We start from the raw sequence: 21,272 nt of genomic DNA, 5'->3' as shown, positions 1-21,272 counted from the left end.
TACTCTTGTCTTCTAGATTTCCCCAGTCCCCATCCAGGATTTTCATCCCCCTTCGTGGCTCACAGCTCTCCTTCACCCCAGGGATGCCCGTTCAGGTATAATCCACTCAGCTCTAATGAAATCAGCTCATTCCAGCAGAGAATTAAAACAGCCCAAATGACTCTCTTAGCGAAAAAGGAGGAAACTGAGAGAAGAAAAAGGGAGGCAAAATTGTAGCACTTGAATTAAAAAATCAATACTGTAATTGACTTTATTTTACATAGGTGGGCGTAAGGGGGAGGATTCTTTGGGATGAGCTGTTTCAGACCCTTGGCCTCGCTGCTGCTGGTTGTTGCAGAGGTGCAGCAGCCCTGGAAGGGCAGGAGGGGAGTGCTAATGGCAAATCTCTGCCCTCATGCTCCATGCAGCTGCTTCTCAGAGGACACTCCATGGAAGAACTGCCCTGCAGCTGGAAGGGCTCTGCACAGAAGATCCCAGTGGAACAGTTCAGCAGGAGCTCAGCACAGCTGGAGCCACAGAGGAGCTGTGTCTGCATCCTTCTCACCTCTGCTAGGAATGGTTATGAACTGTGGAGTTTGGCTTTCCAGGCAGGGCTGGGAAAGCTCATCAGAGAATAAAGGACAGGACTGCAAACAGCAGCTGGTGCAGGAGTGCCACTGGGGTCTGTGCACCAATAAAATCCCAACAGAAGCATCAAAATGACTGAGTGAAGCAGGAACAGCTCCTGGGAGTGTTCTGGTCAGTTTAGAGCTAAAGGGAGAACCTGGTCAAAAGCCAGAGCAAACGAAGAGGGAAAAAAAAAAAAATCTATCATTTCATGTAAATTTAATAAGCATATGCTCCAGACTACCTCATACCAGGTCCTGAATTATGGAAACTCATCCAAGCCTGGCCTTTGGCTCCACAGCACATCCACAGGGATGGAGGCACAGGGCCCTGGGCTGCCCAGGGAGGGCTGGGAGCCAGGGAAGGAGAGGCAGGGCGAATAAAGCCTGGCACCCTCCTAAGAATGCAGCAGCCATCCCATTCTGAGCTCATGGCACAGGGATCAGCACACAGCACTGCCAGCTCCAGCCTGGAGGCTGCAGAGAACTCAGAGACTGCACAAGCCCTTCATCCTCCCCAGCAGCTCTGCAGGGCTGCAGCACGGGCCCAGCTCCACTGCCAAACTGGGACTTGCAGAGCAGTAACTGCTGCTCATAAACCTCCCTGAGCTCCTGCATCCCCATAAAGCATCCCACTGCAGCAGGCTGGCTGCTCACAGCCCTCCACTCCTGTCTTCAAAGGCTCCTGACTCTTCAGTCCCTGCCTTTGCACTGCCACAACATGCAGTGCTGCCAAAAAACTGAATTTACACCCCAACCACAGGGAAATACTTGCTGCTCCCTGCCAGCACAGCACAGCCTGCTCTGCCTGGGCACCTGCCCCAGGGCTGCACCTCACACAGGCAGGGTCCTGCAGGGGGGCAGCAGCTCAGAAATCCCATTGCAGCCCATTCCTTATCTAAATGTTTTCAACACAGAGCTGCACCTCACACAGGCAGGGTTCTGCAGGGGGGCAGCAGCTCAGAAATCCCATTGCAGTGTAGCCCATTCCTTATCTAAATGTTTTAAATACAGAGCAACCTCCCACAGAGACTCCAGTTATTTTATTCTGGGCAGTTCTGTCTCAGCCAAAGGTTCCTTTCCCGGTGTTTCCCGTGGATCCAGGCCCTGCCAGCAGCCAGCTCCAGTTCCACCCAGCTCCTCCAGCCATTCCCAGCCACTGCCCGAAGATTCCCAAAGGAGCAATCCCAGGGAAGGTTTTCCCCTCCAGTCAGGCATTCCCTGCTCCTGTGCTCTTCACTTTCACTCCCTTTTCTCCTTCCATTCTCAGCTGCTTAAGCAGCCCCTTTGATCCCTGTAATTGAGCCTCTTTCCAGATTACCCCCAGGTTTAACCCCTTCCCTGGCCAGTAAAAGTCAAGCCCCAAACCCAAGGGAGTGTTAGTGTAGAGCTGCCTTGTTTTTCCTTCCACTTTTTCACCAGCAGCTCAGTTATATCTGCACTGAACTGCACAACTCTTTACTTGTTCAGAGAACTCTCTATCAAGGCAGATCGAGCCCACAGCTCTGTCATCTCCCATCCTCTCCCCCAGTACAATCTTCATTTGAGAACTGCATGAAATGACTGAATATTGCTAAACTGCAGGATTTTGCAGAGGAAACAACAGCTGAAGTGGTTTTTACTCCCGCAGCACACAAATTTATGTAGCTACGCTACAATAAAGCAAAGTCCTAAATTTAATCAGAACAAATACTTCAAGCAATGGCAAGCTGATAAATTATTTAGAGAGGGGCTCAATAAGACCTGGAAGGAAATATCCATCAGCTGTGCAGCCTGGGAGCTTCCAGAAACAAGGAATTTTCATGCTTTAGCCCTTTTACCTTTCAGAAAAGCTGTTTGCATTGAGCAAGGAGGGGGATGTTTGAGCAGAAGCAGCCAAGGACTGGCTGGCAGCAGTGCCACAGCGCTGGTCCCAGTGGTCACCACTGCCACCATCCCCTGCCAGCCATCAGCACCACTGAGAATCCCCAACAAGGTGCTGAAGACAGCAGCTCCTGCTGGAAGGAACTGACAGCCCGGGAATATTTCAGAAGATTGTCATCATTTGCTCTTTTTTCCAGACTGCCTGGTTTTCCCCAAATTGTCTTCCTTCCATCCACTCCTCAACCATTCCAAGCCCCCGAGAAACAGACAAAACTGGATGTATTAGTATTTATATGAAAGCTCTAGGAAATTCAATAATGTCCCTATTGTTTTATTGCAGATGGCACACCAACTTCTCTTTATTACTGCAGAAAGCTCCAGAGCCCTGTGGAGTGCAATAAACTAGGACGTGTTTGGCTTTGCAATGTGTCAGGGGCTGTGATTTCCTGCAGGAACCAGGGAACCAGCCCAGCTCTGGGATTGCCTCCACCAGGCCCACGCAGGGAACCTGCTGCTCCTGCCCTGTCCCTCCTCCCCCAGCACCAGGACTCACACAGAGAGCAGGAAAGGGCTTCTTTTCACCTTTGCTCCAAGATGCTTTTTCTCCTGTTTGATTTCAGGCACCTTTCGAATTTTCTGCTAAATTCTTGGGCTGCTGAGATTTAAAAATTGGCCACGTGCCACGAGGAAAAACGCAGAAAGGAAATTCTCTGAACTGTACATTAATATCTGCCATGAATGCTCCAAGACGTAAATACCCTGAGAGAAAAGGCCAGCAGGAGCCCCAGGAACAGGCAACACTCACCCTGGGCTGCCAGTTCTCATACTGCTTCTGCAGGTTGGCCCCGATGGTCTCCAGAGCTTTCTGAGGCCCCATGGACAGAGGATCTGGGAACAGAACACACAGCAGCATTGCTCACCCCAGCTCTCTGCAGGATATTTTCATGCAGGTTCCTTTCATTATCAAACTCATGAACACCTCTGCTCCTTGTGGAATTTACCTGAGGGCAGCACCCAAAAATTATCCCCGGATTCCTGAGCCCAACAAAATTCCAGCTCCCTTACAGACTGACAAATGTGGAAGATTTCTCTCACTGAGGTGCTAAAAACAATTTTGTTTTGAAAGACAGGAGAGGCATTGCATTTGTTTCTTTTAATAATGAAATAAGGTTTCTATTGTAAATAATGACAAGAACTCAAATTGGTTAAATATTTGATGACAAACATTTTCTGTTGATGAATGCAAAATCCTGCTTCATTTACTTCCTTTGCTTCCTGCTGCAGAGATTGTGTGCCATTTGTAATATTTAAGAAGTTAATTTTATTGCTAGATAATTACCACAATCCATACATAGCAATACAATTCCAGGCCACGTGCTCTATTCAAACACCATGCACATATAATTAAACAATTAACAAGTTTTCTTAAACCCTACAAGCTAATATTTTCCTATTTAATATCAATTATTTTAAAAGCACTAAACCAGATCAGTGAAGGGGGTTGTTTTCCCAGCTTTTGCAAATATACTTTTGCTAGAAACAAAATGTAATAAAGCAGGATGAAAGCAGGATTTTGAGAGTTATTTTTTCTTTAATGAATAAAAGCACGTGGAAGGTGCAGCAGGACCTGCACGTGGCTCTGCTCAGGGGCCATTTGTCACCTGGGGTGAGCAGCTGTGACCCCAGCTCAGGTGTGAACAGCAGCAGCTGCACCCCAGAGAGTTCCCCAGACCCTGCAGATGTGGCACAGACATTCCTGCACCCCACTCCCTGCTCCTGGGACTGATGGCAGGAAAAACATCAGATATTTCCCCAATTGCCTTTTCCAGAAATTTCAAGTTGGCTGCAAACGGAAGGAGCACTTGTGTACATAAACAGACTGAAAATTTAATTACAAAAGTGCATTCAAAATTCTCTTTGCTAATGATAGGCACTAATGACTTTATTTAAGTGACTCTGCAATGCTCCTGTGTGTCAATGAGACATCAGGGCTGCTCTCAGGTACCTGCCTGTGCCTGCTCACGGCTCTCAGCAGCATTTCCAGGTTAAAAACCTGAGCTGCTGTGCTTCACAAAGCAGGTAAGGCAACGTTAGAAAATCTGCTGGAAGTTTTTTAAGAAATTCTGATTGTGCAGTGATTGATTTGCTCCTGGGGCCTGTCAAAGCCCCGAGCTGAGGATTCCAGTGCCCAGCGTGGGACGTGCTGGAGGCTGAACATTCCCAATTCCCAGATAAAAACCAAATCTGAGAAAGCTGTACACAAGATATTTACTTCTAATATTCAGAATTGTCTCATCTTGATAATTAGACTTTTTTCTCCAAAACCAAAGCAACTTTTAATTTCTTCACAAAAGAAAATTAGGAATTTAGTGCAATGTTGCATGAAAATGGCAAACCCAGGTGCTGGAACTGCACAAGACATCCTTAGGAATAATTCCAGGTCTTCTGAATGATTCCAATTAAAACAGCCCCGGAGCAGGCACCTCAAAACACAGCAAGGTGTTTCACAAACCTCACTGCTCAGCTGGGTGAGGCAGAGAAGGGAGACTGGAAGCTTTGCAGATTCCAGCACTCTGAAGGTGTCTCTGCCCAGAGATTTCCTTTAGATATTTATAAATCTAAAATAATTACAAGAAAGCAAAGCAGCTCATTAACAGCTGTTTTCCTCCACGGTTTCTCATTTCAGAACACAGCAGGAGAGATGACCCACGGAGCTGGACTCTTCATTAACCCAGAGAAAAATCAGGTCCCAGTTTCCCTTCTGCTCAGCCCAGTTTGAAGCCCTGGGAATGCAGAGCTGTGGGATGAGTTCTGTGCTGTGAGACTGGGGCACTCACCAATCCAGCACTCCAGGCGGGCACAGGGAGTCGTTTTCACCACGTCTGGGGGGTCCACGCCGACATTGAGGCACAAAACTAAGGCAACACTTACAGTCTTCATCTGCAAAGACAGGCAAGAGCACAGCCCTGAGTGCAGGAACCTTCAAACATCACCACTCCCAGAACCTCTGCAGGCCTTCAAACAACCTCTCCTACCTGCTCTTTCACATGGACTATTTTAAGCGAGGCCTGACTGATGAAATTTTTCATATTTTTTATTAGAACAGTACTTAGACTCTATGTTACTATTTTTGTTATTATTTCCAGAGCCCATTCTTCTCTTTCTGAGCATGGAAATGGATAGCAGTGAACTTCTGCTACTCATCCTAAATTAGCCATTGTCCAACTGCAACACATTATTAAAACATGAGGCAATGCTATTCAGGGGCCCTGACCAATATTATAATGCAGTGTGTGATCTCTAATATTGAAACTAAAAGAATTAAAATGGAAAAACTCCCAAGTGACAAACAAAACCATGAAAAAATTAAACAAACAGACACACGCCAGAACAAAGATATTTAGTGCATTTTTATTTTGTTTTCTTCACGTGTTGGTTTTTCTTGGAGAGCCCTGCAAGGAGAAATCCTGGCGTGGCTCCAGCTGCAGCTCCATGTGGGGTTATCCCACCCAGACACCCAACCCAAACCCACCCAAAACCTCCACTAAACCAATGACAAACCACCTTGGCCAGCTACAAGGACTGCTTGAAATCTAGCACTCCACATCTCCAGGGGTTTTGTTTCTAGACTCCCTCATGCCAACACCTAAACCAGAGGAGGGAAACAGGAGCAGTGATGAAGCTCTCAGGGACTGCAGGCGTTCAGGGCTTGCCACATCCCCACCTCCCCAGGGTGCCCCGTGCAATCCACAACAGAAGGGGAAAAAAAATCCCAAATTTCACACTTAGAGAAAAACCTAGAGCCACATAAATGTGTAATGTGTACAGAAAGTGGAGCAGCCAGACACCATTCACAGGCTGCACACCAGGACGGAAATCCTGCAGCGTTTCCTCACTCCCGTGGCCAGGATGGGGAACATGGAATAAGAAACCAGCAAGAGCTGTGGTTTGTGGCTTCATCCCAAACCCTGCTCCTGCTAACAAAACAAACCCTGCAGTCCTGTGGGAGCTCCTCGTGCCAGGAATTACCCGGGACTGAGCAGCACTGTGCAGCACAGAGATGGAAACAGGAGCCTGAGAGGAATTCCCTGATGGGGATTTCACAGGGAGTGCCCACGGATGGGGTGGAGAGGCCAGAGATGCACTCAGCACTCAGGACATGTGCCTTAGAGCACAGCCAGGGACATGCACAGAGACACCAGAGTCACTGGCACCACCAGGGACATGCACAGAGACACCAGAGTCACTGGCACCACCAGGGACATGCACAGAGACACCAGAGTCACTGGCACCAGGGACATGCACAGAGACACCAGAGTCACTGGCAGGACCAGGGACATGAACAGAGACACCAGAGTCACTGGCACTGGCACCAGGGACATGAACAGAGACACCAGAGTCACTGGCACCACCAGGGACATGCACAGAGACACCAGAGTCACTGGCACCACCAGGGACATGCACAGAGACACCAGAGTCACTGGCAGGACCAGGGACATGCACAGAGACACCAGAGTCACTGGCAGGACCAGGGACATGAACAGAGACACCAGAGTCACTGGCAGGACCAGGGACATGCACAGAGACATCAGAGTCACTGGCACTGGCACCAGGGACATGAACAGAGACACCAGAGTCACTGGCACCACCAGGGACATGAACAGAGACACCAGAGTCACTGGCACCACCAGAGACATGCACAGAGACACCAGAGTCACTGGCAGGACCAGGGACATGAACAGAGACACCAGAGTCACTGGCACCACCAGGGACATGAACAGAGACACCAGAGTCACTGGCACCACCAGGGACATGCACAGAGACACCAGAGTCACTGGCAGGACCAGGGACATGAACAGAGACACCAGAGTCACTGGCACCACCAGGGACATGAACAGAGACACCAGAGTCACTGGCAGGACCAGGGACATGAACAGAGACACCAGAGTCACTGGCACTGGCACCAGGGACATGAACAGAGACACCAGAGTCACTGGCACCACCAGGGACATGAACAGAGACACCAGAGTCACTGGCACCACCAGGGACATGAACAGAGACACCAGAGTCACTGGCACCACCAGGGACATGAACAGAGACACCAGAGTCACTGGCACCACCAGGGACATGCACAGAGACACCAGAGTCACTGGCACCACCAGGGACATGAACAGAGACACCAGAGTCACTGGCACCACCAGGGACATGAACAGAGACACCAGAGTCACTGGCAGGACCAGGGACATGAACAGAGACACCAGAGTCACTGGCACTGGCACCAGGGACATGAACAGAGACACCAGAGTCACTGGCACCACCAGGGACATGAACAGAGACACCAGAGTCACTGGCACCACCAGGGACATGAACAGAGACACCAGAGTCACTGGCACCACCAGGGACATGAACAGAGACACCAGAGTCACTGGCACCACCAGGGACATGCACAGAGACACCAGAGTCACTGGCACCACCAGGGACATGAACAGAGACACCAGAGTCACTGGCACCACCAGGGACATGCACAGAGACACCAGAGTCACTGGCAGGACCAGGGACATGCACAGAGACACCAGAGTCACTGGCAGGACCAGGGACATGCACAGAGACACCAGAGTCACTGGCAGGACCAGGGACATGAACAGAGACACCAGAGTCACTGGCACTGGCACCAGGGACATGAACAGAGACACCAGAGTCACTGGCACCACCAGGGACATGCACAGAGACACCAGAGTCACTGGCAGGACCAGGGACATGAACAGAGACACCAGAGTCACTGGCACCACCAGGGACATGAACAGAGACACCAGAGTCACTGGCACCACCAGGGACATGAACAGAGACACCAGAGTCACTGGCACTGGCACCAGGGACATGAACAGAGACACCAGAGTCACTGGCACTGGCACCAGGGACATGAACAGAGACACCAGAGTCACTGGCACTGGCACCAGGGACATGAACAGAGACACCAGAGTCACTGGCACCACCAGGGACATGCACAGAGACACCAGAGTCACTGGCACCACCAGGGACATGAACAGAGACACCAGAGTCACTGGCAGGACCAGGGACATGAACAGAGACACCAGAGTCACTGGAAGGACCAGGGACATGCACAGAGACACCAGAGTCACTGGCACTGGCACCAGGGACATGAACAGAGACACCAGAGTCACTGGCAGGACCAGGGACATGCACAGAGACACCAGAGTCACTGGCACTGGCACCAGGGACATGAACAGAGACACCAGAGTCACTGGCAGGACCAGGGTGAGGGGCAGCCCGGTCCTGCAGAGCCCTCAGTGCCCCAGCAGCACCCAAAAGCAGCACCCCAAAGCACCTGAGCCCTGCACAAGCCCTGGGGACAGCTCCCCAGGCAGCCCAGGCACTGGCAGCTCCTCGGGAAAGCCAGGCAGCTGCAGGCCATGCAAGGGCACAGATGCTGCCAGAACCATCCCACGCTGCCACACACACACTCAGCACCCCAGGGAAACACAGAAAACCACACAAAAAATGACTGATTAGACGTGGAAACCCATAAATCATTCTTCCAAGAGAAAGTATCCTGCCAAGCAATCTTCTCCATCTCATTTATTTATTGTTTCCCATTTGCAGTCTAATACTGACTTATTTTTCAGTATTTTGCTGGTAACATCTGATTGGTGGCTTATGCTGAACAGGCTGATATTTCTTTTCCAATCCCAGGTTCAGGGTTTTAAATAAGTGTTTCTCCTGGAAAACCTGACAGCAAACCCATGAGAGAAACAAGCATTGATCCCAGAGACAAATGGGGTGATTTCCCCTCTGCCACCTCCCCCAAAGGATGCAAAGCCTTGCACTCCACGTCATTTGTTCTGCTAACAGGGAGCACATCCCGAGCTACAGCTCATCCCTGTCCCCTCTGACCAGTCCTCACAGGGAGGATTTTTTTCTCAATATCCCCGTGTAAAGCCTCTCCCCATCCTTTCTGCAGCTCTTCCAGGCCCTGCAAGGCCACAGTGAGGTCACCCCAAAGCTTCTCCTCTCCAGGCTGAGCATTCCCAGCTCTCCCAGCAGAGCTGCTCCATCCCTCTGCTGATCCTGGAGCCTCCTCTGGGCTGTGCAGCAGCTCCAGGTGCTCCCTGTGCTGCTCCCTGTGCAGGTGGGCTCTCAATGCCCCCTACCCTGCTGCCCACGCTGCCTCAGCCCGGCTCAGGGGGGTTTGGGGGGACAATGCATGGGACTGATCAAAAAACCCAAAACCCCCGAGCCCAAAAACCCCAATAATGCTTTAAACCCCAATAATGCTTTAAACCCCAGTAATGCTTCAAACCCCAATAATGCTTTAAACCCCAATAATGCTTCAAACCCCAATAATGCTTCAAACCCCAATAATGCTTTAAACCCCAACAATGCTTTAAACCCCAACAATGCTTTAAACCCCAACAATGCTTTAAACCCCAACAATGCTTTTCCCATTTCTAAACTCTTTTGGAACACACCAGAAACTTCACTGCATATTTAAAGGTTCTTAATACAAGCAGTACGAGGACATTCTCATCTGTCATTAAGACAGTGGAAATTTTCTTTTCCCCATTTCAGGAGCATATCCATCAGAATACACTTTCACGGATTTTTGTTAGAATTTAAAAATGAAGCAGAAGAACATTTGGCAAGTTTGTAAGAAAACCAATATCCAAAATGCTTTGTCAGCAGAGGCTGAAGATCAAACCACAGCAGCTCTTACTGTGGGCTCTGCACTTTGGAGTGTCATTTGTATGTTAAAAAATGGGATACAACTCCCAAGCTTGTAGTGCACCCGATTTAAAGTGATTTAATAACTCTGGGTCAGAACCTGCAATACTTAAATGGCAAAATCCACTCGGTCAAAATGCTCTTGCTGAGAAGTGATGGCAGAGAATTCATCCCAAAGCCATGGGAAATGGGACTCAGGGAGCACAGGGAGTTCTGAGTCTGCTCGGAAGAGAAGCTGCTTATTAAAGCATTTGACACTAAAATTTACATCTTATGCTAAAGACCTTTTAAAATATTCCTAATTCACCTCTTATTTCATTTAGAGGCCAAACAGATCTGCAGGTGAGTACAGTGCAGTATCTACAGGTATTTTCAGCTAGGAAAAAACCATTATGTTCTGGGTTTGATTGAAAATGTGAAGTTTTATCATCCCAGGGAGCCCCCTGATCCCACTGGAGCATCCCTGAAAGTGACTCCAGGCCAGGCTGGAACTGAGACACCCATTTATTTCAGCCTGAGTGAGAACAGGTTTGTAACTCAGAGCCATTGAACTGCTTTATATTCCAGTTCAAGTAATACCAAGGAAAGTCAGTGCATTTATGAGAAATTCTGCATTTTGTGGTACATCTCAGACTGGACGTTTTAGACCCCATTAATATTTGATTTTTACACTACAATTTGCAAGCTGAAAACTTTCTGCTTAAACATTACCCAGATGAACACTCAAGTGTTAGAAACCTGCCTGGGTTTATGCCAGTGAGTTCAAATTGCTTCTGGGAGTAAATACAAACACAAGATTAAGTCAGCATTAAACATGAAATATCTGCAGCTACGTTATTTTACAGAGTTGAGGATGAAGTTATCAGCATTAAACACAGATCCTGGGACAAATTTCCAAATTCCAAATCCTCATATGAGTCTCATTTGAAATCCCTCCCTGGCCAGGAGGCTCAATTTCCTGCTTGTGCAGGAAATCCATTCTCTTCTTGAAGCCTTTATTTTTTCATTTTTCTCTACACACATTTACAGATTTAAGACAAATCTCTTCACCACCAGCGAGGCTTTCCTCAGGTAACTCCTGGGCTCCTTTGGAGACCTGCCATGAGATGCTCCAGCAAGGAGGGCTCTGGAGAGAGCAGGAACAGCAACATTTACCAAGAGGAAACGTTCTCCCCTGAGTTCAGCTCACTCTGCAGCACCAGGAGTTCCTGCTTGCTCCTTGCCAACCTTCCCCTTCCCAGGTGACAGGTGGTGACATCTGCCCTGCATCATCCCCAGGGCTGTGACACCACCTTCCACTGAGGAAGGCAGCTCTGGGGACAGAACAAGGCTGAAGGTACAGAACAGGCACACAAAGCCTTGACCTTCTGCCCCATCACACAAAAACCAGCGTCAGGCTCCTGGAGGAACGATTCCCAACAAATCCCACTTGGACATGCCTTTCCCCCAGCCAGGGGAACAGAGCTCCCTGCTGCCTCTTCAGCTCCTGTACCACTTGCAAGGTGATGAAGAGCTTTCTGTTTCAAGGAAAATTTTTTTAAATGTAAAGTTTCAAATAAATAAATTGTTATGGAAAAAAAAAAATATCTCTGTGTGCTTCTGCACATCCAGAAAAGCAGCAGAATGCAAAGAACTCCTTCAAGTTAACATTAATAATTCAACAGCTCTGCAGGTTGTCTCCAGCCATCTGCAGCCCAGAGTCAGCTCCTGGTGTGCCAGCCTGCTCTAGATTCCTCGATCAGCTCCTCCTGAGGGCTTGGTTTCCTTCTCTAAGCCCTGAATGCAGCACTAATACTCTGAATTTTCTTCAGGGGTTTATTGTGTCCGTTTGCCCGGCGAAGGCTGCAGCTCCTCACGAAGCCTGCTCTGACCTGTTGCCCTCGGTGCTCACACTCTGAGCACTCCCCAAGCTCCTGAGAACTGCAGCCACTCGCTGCTCCGTGCATTCCCTGCTCTGGGAACAGCCTGCAGCTCCTCAGGGACATCCACAGCCCCCAGAGAGCCAAGGTGACCGTGTTCCCCACCGTGTTCCAGGCTAAAAGCTCCAGACTGGAGCAGGCTGACTGTGTCTGTCACAGCACAGCAGCCAAACGCTGCCTTCCAACCACCCTGGGATGCTCAGAGCCAAAATGGGGCTTCCTTCCCTGTCAATCACTTCTCAAAAATAATCAAAATAACAGAAAGCAAACGTTTTACTCCTGTGATCTTTGCTGTCTTTATACAACCTGCAAAAGAGCCAACAAGAGGCGTCTTCCAGATGTCATTCCCCATTTCCCTGTGCCAAGGGGTTTCATCCTTGCCTCTGCTTTGCATTCCTGCAGGCTTCTCCTCCTCGCTCCACGGCATTCCCACTCCTGTCTAGCACCGGCTCTAAAAGGTGTCCGTCTTCCCAGGCTGGCTGATGCAGCTTCAGATCTTCCTTACAAACTGTTCCTTCAATCCATTCCTAGACAGCCCCCTCAGATCTTCCGGGAGCCAATAACTCGGGATGCACTCGGAGTGTTTGATCAGGAGCCGCCGTCTCGTTTGAGGAATCCCTGAGCCACAGCCAAGTGCTCCACATGCAAATTCCTTCCTGCAACAGGAACCTTCCCCAGCTTGCAGGAGAGCAGGAGGAGCGGTCAGCACGAACTCAGTCAGTTCACATGCAGCTTCAGGCTGTGCTGAAGGCACAGAACACTGGCCCTGCCTCACAAGGCTCATCCCCTCCATCCCTCCAAGGGCCTTCAGCTCCTTCCTGGGGCTGTGCCATGGACAGAGAGGGCACAAACCTCACTGTGCCAGGGACAGAGAGGGTACAAACCTCACTGTGCCATGGAGAGAGAGGGTACAAACCTCACTGTGCCATGGAGAGAGAGGGCACAGACCTCACTGTGCCAGGGAGAGAGAGGGTACAAACCTCACTGTGCCATGGAGAGAGAGGGCACAAACCTCACTGTGCCATGGACAGAGAGGGTACAAACCTCACTGTGCCATGGAGAGAGAGGGTACAAACCTCACTGTGCCATGGAGAGAGAGGGCACAGACCTCACTGTGCCATGGAGAGAGAGGAGAGGGCACAAACCTCACTGTGCCAGGGACAGAGAGAGCACAGACCTCACTGTGCCAGGGACAGAGAGAGCACAGACCTCACTGTGCCATGGAGAGAGAGAGCACAGACCTCACTGTGCCATGGAGAGAGCACAGACCTCACTGTGCCAGGGACAGAGAGGGCACAAACCTCACTGTGCCATGGAGAGGGCACAGATCTCACTGTGCCAGGGACAGAGAGGGCACAAACCTCACTGTGCCATGGAGAGGGCACAGACCTCACTGTGCCAGGGAGAGGGCACAGACCTCACTGTGCCATGGACAGAGAGGGTACAAACCTCACTGTGCCATGGAGAGGGTACAAACCTCACTGTGCCATGGAGAGAGAGGGTACAAACCTCACTGTGCCATGGAGAGAGGGCACAGATCTCACTGTGCCATGGACAGAGGGCACAGATCTCGCTGTGCCATGGAGAGGGCACAGACCTCACTGTGCCAGGGACAGAGGGCACAGATCTCACTGTGCCATGGAGAGGGCACAGATCTCACTGTGCCATGGAGAGGGCACAGATCTCACTGTGCCATGGACAGAGGGCACAGATCTCGCTGTGCCATGGACAGAGAGGGTACAAACCTCACTGTGCCATGGACAGAGGGCACAGACCTCACTGTGCCATGGAGAGGGCACAGATCTCGCTGTGCCATGGAGAGGGCACAGATCTCCCTGTGCCATGGACAGAGGGCACAGATCTCACTGTGCCATGGAGAGGGCACAGATCTCACTGTGCCATGGAGAGGGCACAGATCTCACTGTGCCATGGAGAGGGCACAGATCTCACTGTGCCAGGGACAGAGGGCACAGATCTCACTGTGCCATGGAGAGGGCACAGACCTCACTGTGCCAGGGACAGAGGGCACAAACCTCACGGTGCCATGGACAGAGGGCACAGATCTCGCTGCAGCCCGAGCTCTGCTGGAGGCCCTGGCAGGCCAGAGAAGCCCAGCAGAACTCCAGCACAGGGCTCCACTCTCACCCTGGCTGCTCCCACTGCCCCCTGCTCTGGGCACTGCCCCTGCTCTCCCCTCTGCACAGCACTGCACTAATTGCACTAATTACCTCTGCTCCATCCCCACCCAGCAAGAGCTGGAGGTCAGCCTGTCCCAGCTCAGCAAGGACCGGTCAATAAGTGCAAACACAGAAATAAAAACACTGCTGAGGGTGCTGCTGGAAGAGCCAACGGGAAAAGGGGATAAAAGGAATCCTCCAGCCCCTGGACCTGTCACCCATCACACCCCACAGCACAGCCTGGCACTGAAGGATGGCATTAACACAAACCTGGCCTTGAGTAATTCATCAGATAATTCATCAGATAATTCATCAGATAATTCATCAGATAACTCATTAGATAATTCATTAGATAATTCATTAGATAACTCATTAGATAATTCATTAGATAACTCATTAGATAATTCATGAGATAATTCCTTGAAAGAGGCATCTCCAGAGCGTTCTCTAGAGAAGAGCAGAGGAACAAGACAAACATCAGATGTACCAATGGGTTTATCAGATCTGGCAGTGCCAGAAGCTGCAGTCCCACAGGGATCATTAACCCCTCAGTCACCTCTGCACAGGCCAGGGGACAAGGCCAGCCCAGCAGCAAGGCAGTGCAAACCAGCTCTGAGAGAAAAGCACAGCCCAACCCTCCAGAAAACACAGCCAGCCCACGGGCCTTGGACACTTCCCTGGGTTTCCTGAGCAGGCAAACTCTGCTCATCTGAATTAAGCACATTTGTATGCAGTCCTGCTTTAATCTGCATTTCCAGAGACACCTAATTGTGGATTCCTCTTCTCATAAAAACAGGATTTAATTCTCACTCAGCAAGTTATGAGGCAGCAGGAAAAAAAAATATTGAGGTAAAACTATTACAATCAGCTTTGTTGCTCTCTGCTTATCTTAGAAATCAATAGAAATACAACAAATCTTAATTTAAATATTCTGAATTTAATAGCAACTTGTCAGTAAAACCTGGTGTACTTGGGAGTCTTTTTCTTTAAATCAAGTTATATGCTTTGGTTGCAACTGAGGCTGGGAGATTTAATTCAATACACAAAGCATAATTCCAACCCTCTTGTGTTAAAAATATTCTTTAAATAAATAATAGATCAAAGCAGTGTCACTTTGATGGCATATGCAGTCCATGGAAGGGGGAGAGGAAGGATTAAATGTTTTCAGAGCAGCCCTCATGGAGGAAGGGGCGGGGGACACCAGTGAATTCTCACTTATTTTCTCTACATTTACCACTCATTATTCTCATTTGATTCTCCCCTTATCAGAGCTCTGCCTTCTAAAGAACCTTCAACTTCACATAAACTCTGGGGTTTTTAGAGCAACAAAGCAAGATGAAAAGAAGAGTCATTGCACTCCCAAATCTGTGAATCACTTCCTCTAACTGTAGTGGAGCTGGGATCACTCCCCATGACTCCTCGATGAATAAGGCAGAATCTGCCACTGCCTGGGGCTTCCATGATTCACAGGGGAAAATGCCACAGCTTCACCTGCACTGGGACTGCCAGAGCCTTGCTTGGCCTGACCTTTGAGCACTTCTTCATTTGGAGACAGGCTGGGGTGTTTAATGACGGGGAATGGGCCCCAGCCCGGGCTGTGACGAGTTCATTTATCACACTGAAGGTACTGGGATGTTTTCCACACACAGCTCACAGCCACAGGCACTTCCCATCCTCCAGAAAGCTCCTGCAGCAGCAGCCCCCGGAGAAGAGCTCAGGTCCAGCAGCCCTGGCTTGTGGGAAAGGGAGCCAAGAGACAAAAGGAGCTGCAGAGAACTGGGGATGGGGACAGAGCCTCCCACTGGGAGTGCAGGAAGGAAGGAAGGGGCTGAGCCGTGGGCTGGGCTGGAGGAGCAGAGGGACACCAGGGGCTGTGGGCACTGACAGGGCTGCAGCCACGGTGGGACAGCGCTGGAAGGCAAGGAAAGAGGAGGAGAAGAAACTTCCTGAAGACAGCTAAAACAAGAAGTAATTAATTTATAATGCCAGAGAGCAGAACCAAGCAGCTCAGGAACAAAAAGGGAAAAGACCAACAGCCCATGAGCTTTCACCCTGGTGGCACAGGCTGTGCCCTCACACCACCACTGCTTCCCGGGAAAATCCCACAGAGCCCAAGTTCCCGGGGTTTTCTCCAGGTGCTCCATTCCCTGGACAAACCTGTCACAGCCCAGCTGCCACCTCCAGCCAGGCCATGGGAAAGGAGCAGCCTGGGTGAGCTGCCCTGCACCCGCTGCTCACGGACACCAGGGCAAAGCAGATTGGATCTTCTGAACTGTTCTGCAGGATTAGCCAAACTGGAGCTCACTGGGGGGGAATATTTACCAGGCATCACCCCTGCAGCACTCCAGACCCCATCCTCATCCCCTCCCCAGCTGAGGTTCAGCATTTGTTACTTCATTAAGAACTCAGGAGATAGCTAAAAAGAGGAATAAAATACAAGACATGAAAAAAGGCTGCTGAGATTTAAACGTGAAGAGGTTGAGCATTCTCGAATCAGCTGCTCTTCTTCTCTCAGGTGTCTTTTCGTGCTTTTGGTATCTTCCTATGCACCAGGTCTTAAACAAAAAGTAATTCTGCACAGCAGCAAGTTTGTCCAAACGATCCCTGATGCAGCTGCCCTGGTACAAACGACACCTGAGCTGCACCACTGGCCCTGGTGTGAAGTTATCTGGCTCCAGCTGACAGAGAAAGCAGAAGGACTAAACCAAAAATTCGAGATTTGCTTCTCTTTTCTTCCTTCACAAGAGTCAGATTCTGTACCTTGGGGAGTGACCCAGGGCCCAGCCCCACTGAGCTCGACCCCAGAGAGCAGCAGCAGCAACAGCCACGACGTTTATGGCACGAGAGAGTCCCAGAGGAGGAAACTGCAGCTCCAGGGGAGTCAGGCTGGGATGGGATCGTAACAAGCACGTGAAACATTTCACACCAACCACAGAGAAGCCCTGATCACCCCCCTGGTCCTGTGCTGCTGCTGCACAGCCCATCGATCAGCCCAACCAAGGCAAAGTCATTCCCAAATTAGAACAGGCAACTCTGCAGATCAGGAAATGAGGGAGCAGGAAGCGTCCCAGGAAGGCAGAGACACCTAAAATAGAGCAGCAAGCTCATCACACCTCCACAGGCTGCTGGAGAAAGTCTCCTCTGTGCCAGAGCCCTTTGGAGCAGAGCACCCAGCGTGGTGTCTGTGCTGCCTTTAAATCACACCCAAAACGCTCCGTTCACCCAGCACTGATCTGCCAAGTCCCATTCGCAGTCCATGATTCTCCTCATGGCTCAGAACTTCTGAGAAATGTAATCACCAGGCTGGGAACAGAGACAGGGACAGCCTGGGCAGATGGCCTCTGCAGAGAAATCCCAGCCTGCAGTTTCGGTGAGTTATTCCATCCCACTGCAAGGGGGTCACAAACACAATGCAAATCTGGTGACCAGGACAAGCCACGAGTGTCCACAGACACAAAGCTGAGGGTACAAGAGCTGGGAGAGCCAGGGAAGGCTGGAACACAAAACAGAGTTGTTCCAGGAACAGAACAAGTGGAGATGATGGTCCAGGACGTTTCCCAGGTGCTTTGTTTGCTCTTTGCTGAGACACTGAGGGTGGCACAGTCCCAGCTGGGACATTTGTCACTGCCAGCGCTGTCAGTTTAACACACAACACATCACCAACCCCAGCAACCTCAGAACAACCTCCTGCCTCCAAAACCCCACAATCTGTTTCTGCACGTGCGAGGACAGCCTCGCTCTGCACCTCACACCACGCTGGGGGCACGCTCCAAACCCACACAGCTCCTGTGCAGCTGCACCTGCAGCCAGCTGCAATTCCTGCACCTGCAGCCAGCTGCAATTCCTGCAGCTGCAGCCAGCTGCAATTCCTGCAGCTGCAGCCAGCTGCAATTCCTGCACCTGCAGCCAGCTGCAATTCCTGCAGCTGCAGCCAGCTGCAATTCCTGCAGCTGCAGCCAGCTGCAATTCCTGCACCTGCAGCCAGCTGCAATTCCTGCAGCTGCAGACAGCTGCAATTCCTGCACCTGCAGCCAGCTGCAATTCCTGCAGCTGCTCCTCCTCCCCTCGGCCACTTCACTGCCCTGCCCAGAACACAGCGGGCACCCAGGTTTCATGTAAAGAGCCCAAAGGATGGAGCAGCTCCAAGAACCGAGGCCGTGAGCACAGTCAGTGCTCCCGAGCCATCTGCAGCTCTGCTCCCCAATTCCACACGGCTGCCACACAAACCATGGGCTGCACACCCAGCCTTTCACCTGGCAGCAGCTCAGCTCCCTCGGAGCTCAGACTCCTTTTCCACCTGTCCCCCGACTGCTCCTCCTCCAAACCCCATCCTGCCCTGGAGCATTACCCGGTCCTTCATCCTCCAGCTCTGAGCCAAAGACTTGGAGCCTTCGATCTTCTCGCAGTGCCTTTTCTTCATAAAGGCCAGGGGCAAGTTCCAGTCCGTCAGGTCGGACTCATCCTCCTCCCCGAGCCCCAGGAGAGGCGACTGCAGCATCTCAGCCTCCATGTGTGGGGCAGCGCGGGGCAGCAGCTGGGCAGCGATGTCCAGCCCGGCCCCCAGCGGGCCCGGGGTCCCTCCGGCCGGAGGGGGAGGACGGGCCAAGGGCAGCGCGGGGCGGCGCTCCCCGGTGCGCGGGCAAGGACGGACCCGGGACACGCAGCGCCTTCACCTGGCGCGGGCGGTGGCCCCGGCTGGGCTCGGTGGCGCGGCCCGGGGAGCACCGAGGGGCCGGCGGGGACCGGGCCCGGGGCCTCCCTCGCACCTCTACCCCCGCGGGCCCCGCGCTCCCTGCGGCGGGCACCGCGCCCGGCCCATCGCGGCTCCCTCGCACACCGTGGGGCCGAGGGCGGCTCGGCGAGCTGCGCTCCGGGGGCGGGCGGCGGCGGGCGGGACGCGCGTCCCGGGGCGCCGGCGAGCGCGGCTCGGCTCAGCACCGCGGCACGGGGGCGGCCATCTTGCCCGGCCCACAATGCCCCGCGGTACGGGCCGCCGCGCGGGACACGCCGCGCCGCCGCCGGGACTGCGCGTTGCCATGGGAACAGCGCGGGCTGGCGCGGGAATCCCAGAATCCCAAAATCCCAAAATCCCCAAATCCCTGCGCTTGGAAAAGCCCTCCCAGCCCATGGAGTCCCAGCTGTGCCCCATCCCCACCCTGTCCCCAGCCCACAGCCCTGAGTGCCACCTCCAGGGATGGGCACTGTCCTCCCGGGCAGCCCCTGCCGAGGCTGGAGCATCTTTTCCATGGGGAAATTGCTGCTGCTGTCCTCGTGTGGCACAGCTCCAGGCATTTCCCTGGCCCTGGAGCAACTGCACACTCTGCACCTGCAGAGCTGATGAGATTCACCCGGAATAAAGCTGAAAATCAATGTCTGGTGCTGAGCTGCTGGCTCACACTGCTGTGTCCTGGTGTGTTCTGATGTGTTCTGATGTGTTCTGATGTGTCCTGGTGTGTCCTGGTGTGTCTTGGTATGTTCTGATGTGTCCTGATGTGTCCTGGTGTGTTCTGATGTGTTCTGGTGTGTCCTGGTGTGTTCTGATGTGTTCTGGTGTGTTCTGGTGTGTTCTGGTGTGTCCTGGTGTGTCCTGGTGTGTCCTGGTGTGTCCTGGTGTGTTCTGGTGTGTCCTGGTGTGTTCTGGTGTGTTCTGGTGTGTCCTGGTGTGTCCTGGTGTGTTGTGGTGTGTTCTGGTGTGTTCTGGTGTGTCCTGGTGTGTTCTGGTGTGTTCTGATGTGTTCTGGTGTGTTCTGGTGTGTTCTGGTGTGTTCTGGTGTGTTCTGGTGTGTCCTGGTGTGTTCTGATGTGTTCTGGTGTGTTCTGGTGTGTTCTGGTGTGTCCTGGTGTGTTCTGGTGTGTTCTGGTGTGTCCTGGTGTGTCCTGGTGTGTTGTGGTGTGTTCTGGTGTGTTCTGGTGTGTCCTGGTGTGTTCTGGTGTGTCCTGGTGTGTTCTGGTGTGTTCTGGTGTGTCCTGGTGTGTCCTGGTGTGTTGTGGTGTGTTCTGGTGTGTTCTGGTGTGTCCTGGTGTGTTCTGGTGTGTTCTGGTGTGTTCTGGTGTGTCCTGGTGTGTTGTGGTGTGTTCTGGTGTGTTGTGGTGTGTCCTGATGTGTTCTGGTGTGTCCTGGTGTGTTCTGGTGTGTTCTGGTGTGTTCTGATGTGTTCTGGTGTGTTCTGGTGTGTTCTGGTGTGTTTTGGTGTGTTCTGGTGTGTTCTGGTGTGTCCTGGTGTGTTCTGGTGTGTTCTGGTGTGTTCTGATGTGTTCTGGTGTGTTCTGGTGTGTTCTGGTGTGTCAGGCACCAGCCCAGCCATTCCTGTTCTTGGACTCTGTGTCGTGTGGTCATTTACTGTGGGGAAAAAGAGCAGGAGAATGGTGAAAGGGGCACAGCCCCCAGCAGTTGTGTCTGATTCATGTTCACACGTGAGGAAGAGCAGGGGAAGTGTTTCAGGCACGGATCCTCCTTGTGTTACCTGAATGTTAATGAATATCAAATATTGCTGCTCAGGAAGTTCCTCAGTGTTTGCTCCTGGCAGTAACCGAGCCCCACCACATTCATGTTTGTAATGCCTGAACGTGTAAAAACTATTTCAAGGTAGAAATGAAAGAATACACGTGTAATTTGATTTACAGAACCCTTCATTTTCATACTTTCCATGTGTTTACACTCACGAAATATTTTAAACGCAGAGACATTTCTTTACAATAGATTTGAGGATGGGCAGTGATGTTTCTTGGGGTGGGCAGCGTTTGCTTTTGCTCCCTCCCTCTCCTGAGGAGCTGATTCATTGCCTGAGGGTGCTTTGTGCTGATGGCTGATCATAACTGCATGATTGTTATCAGAATGAACTGCAGAAAACGCTTATGGCTGTGTTTCTGCTAACCTTTCATGAATTCCTCAACAGCAGCCGCACCAAACCAGAGGATCACGGAATTCTGCAACACTTTGGGTTGGAAGTGACATTAAAGATCTTTAT

General features: G+C 51.4%; 1 protein-coding gene across 1 annotated transcript in view; it reads right to left on the bottom strand.

Annotated features, from left to right (window-relative positions):
• Nucleotides 1–18,829, bottom strand: part of RPTOR (regulatory associated protein of MTOR complex 1) — a 103,327-nt gene extending 84,498 nt beyond the window's left edge. Inside the window, exons 1-3 of the mRNA XM_058852353.1 lie at nucleotides 18,653–18,829; nucleotides 5,306–5,408; nucleotides 3,274–3,356 (exon numbers count right to left, since the gene is read on the bottom strand). Coding sequence (XP_058708336.1) covers nucleotides 3,274–3,356; nucleotides 5,306–5,408; nucleotides 18,653–18,814 — 348 coding nt within the window. The 5' untranslated portion in view covers nucleotides 18,815–18,829. The remainder of the gene's footprint in view (nucleotides 1–3,273; nucleotides 3,357–5,305; nucleotides 5,409–18,652) is intronic.
• Nucleotides 18,830–21,272: the final 2,443 nt, after the last annotated feature.

This window comes from Poecile atricapillus, chromosome 17 (genome assembly GCF_030490865.1).
Source record: "Poecile atricapillus isolate bPoeAtr1 chromosome 17, bPoeAtr1.hap1, whole genome shotgun sequence".
NCBI lineage: Eukaryota > Metazoa > Chordata > Aves > Passeriformes > Paridae > Poecile > Poecile atricapillus.
The sequence above is the reverse complement of the archived record's forward strand: the minus strand, read 5'-3'. Positions and strand labels throughout refer to the sequence as shown.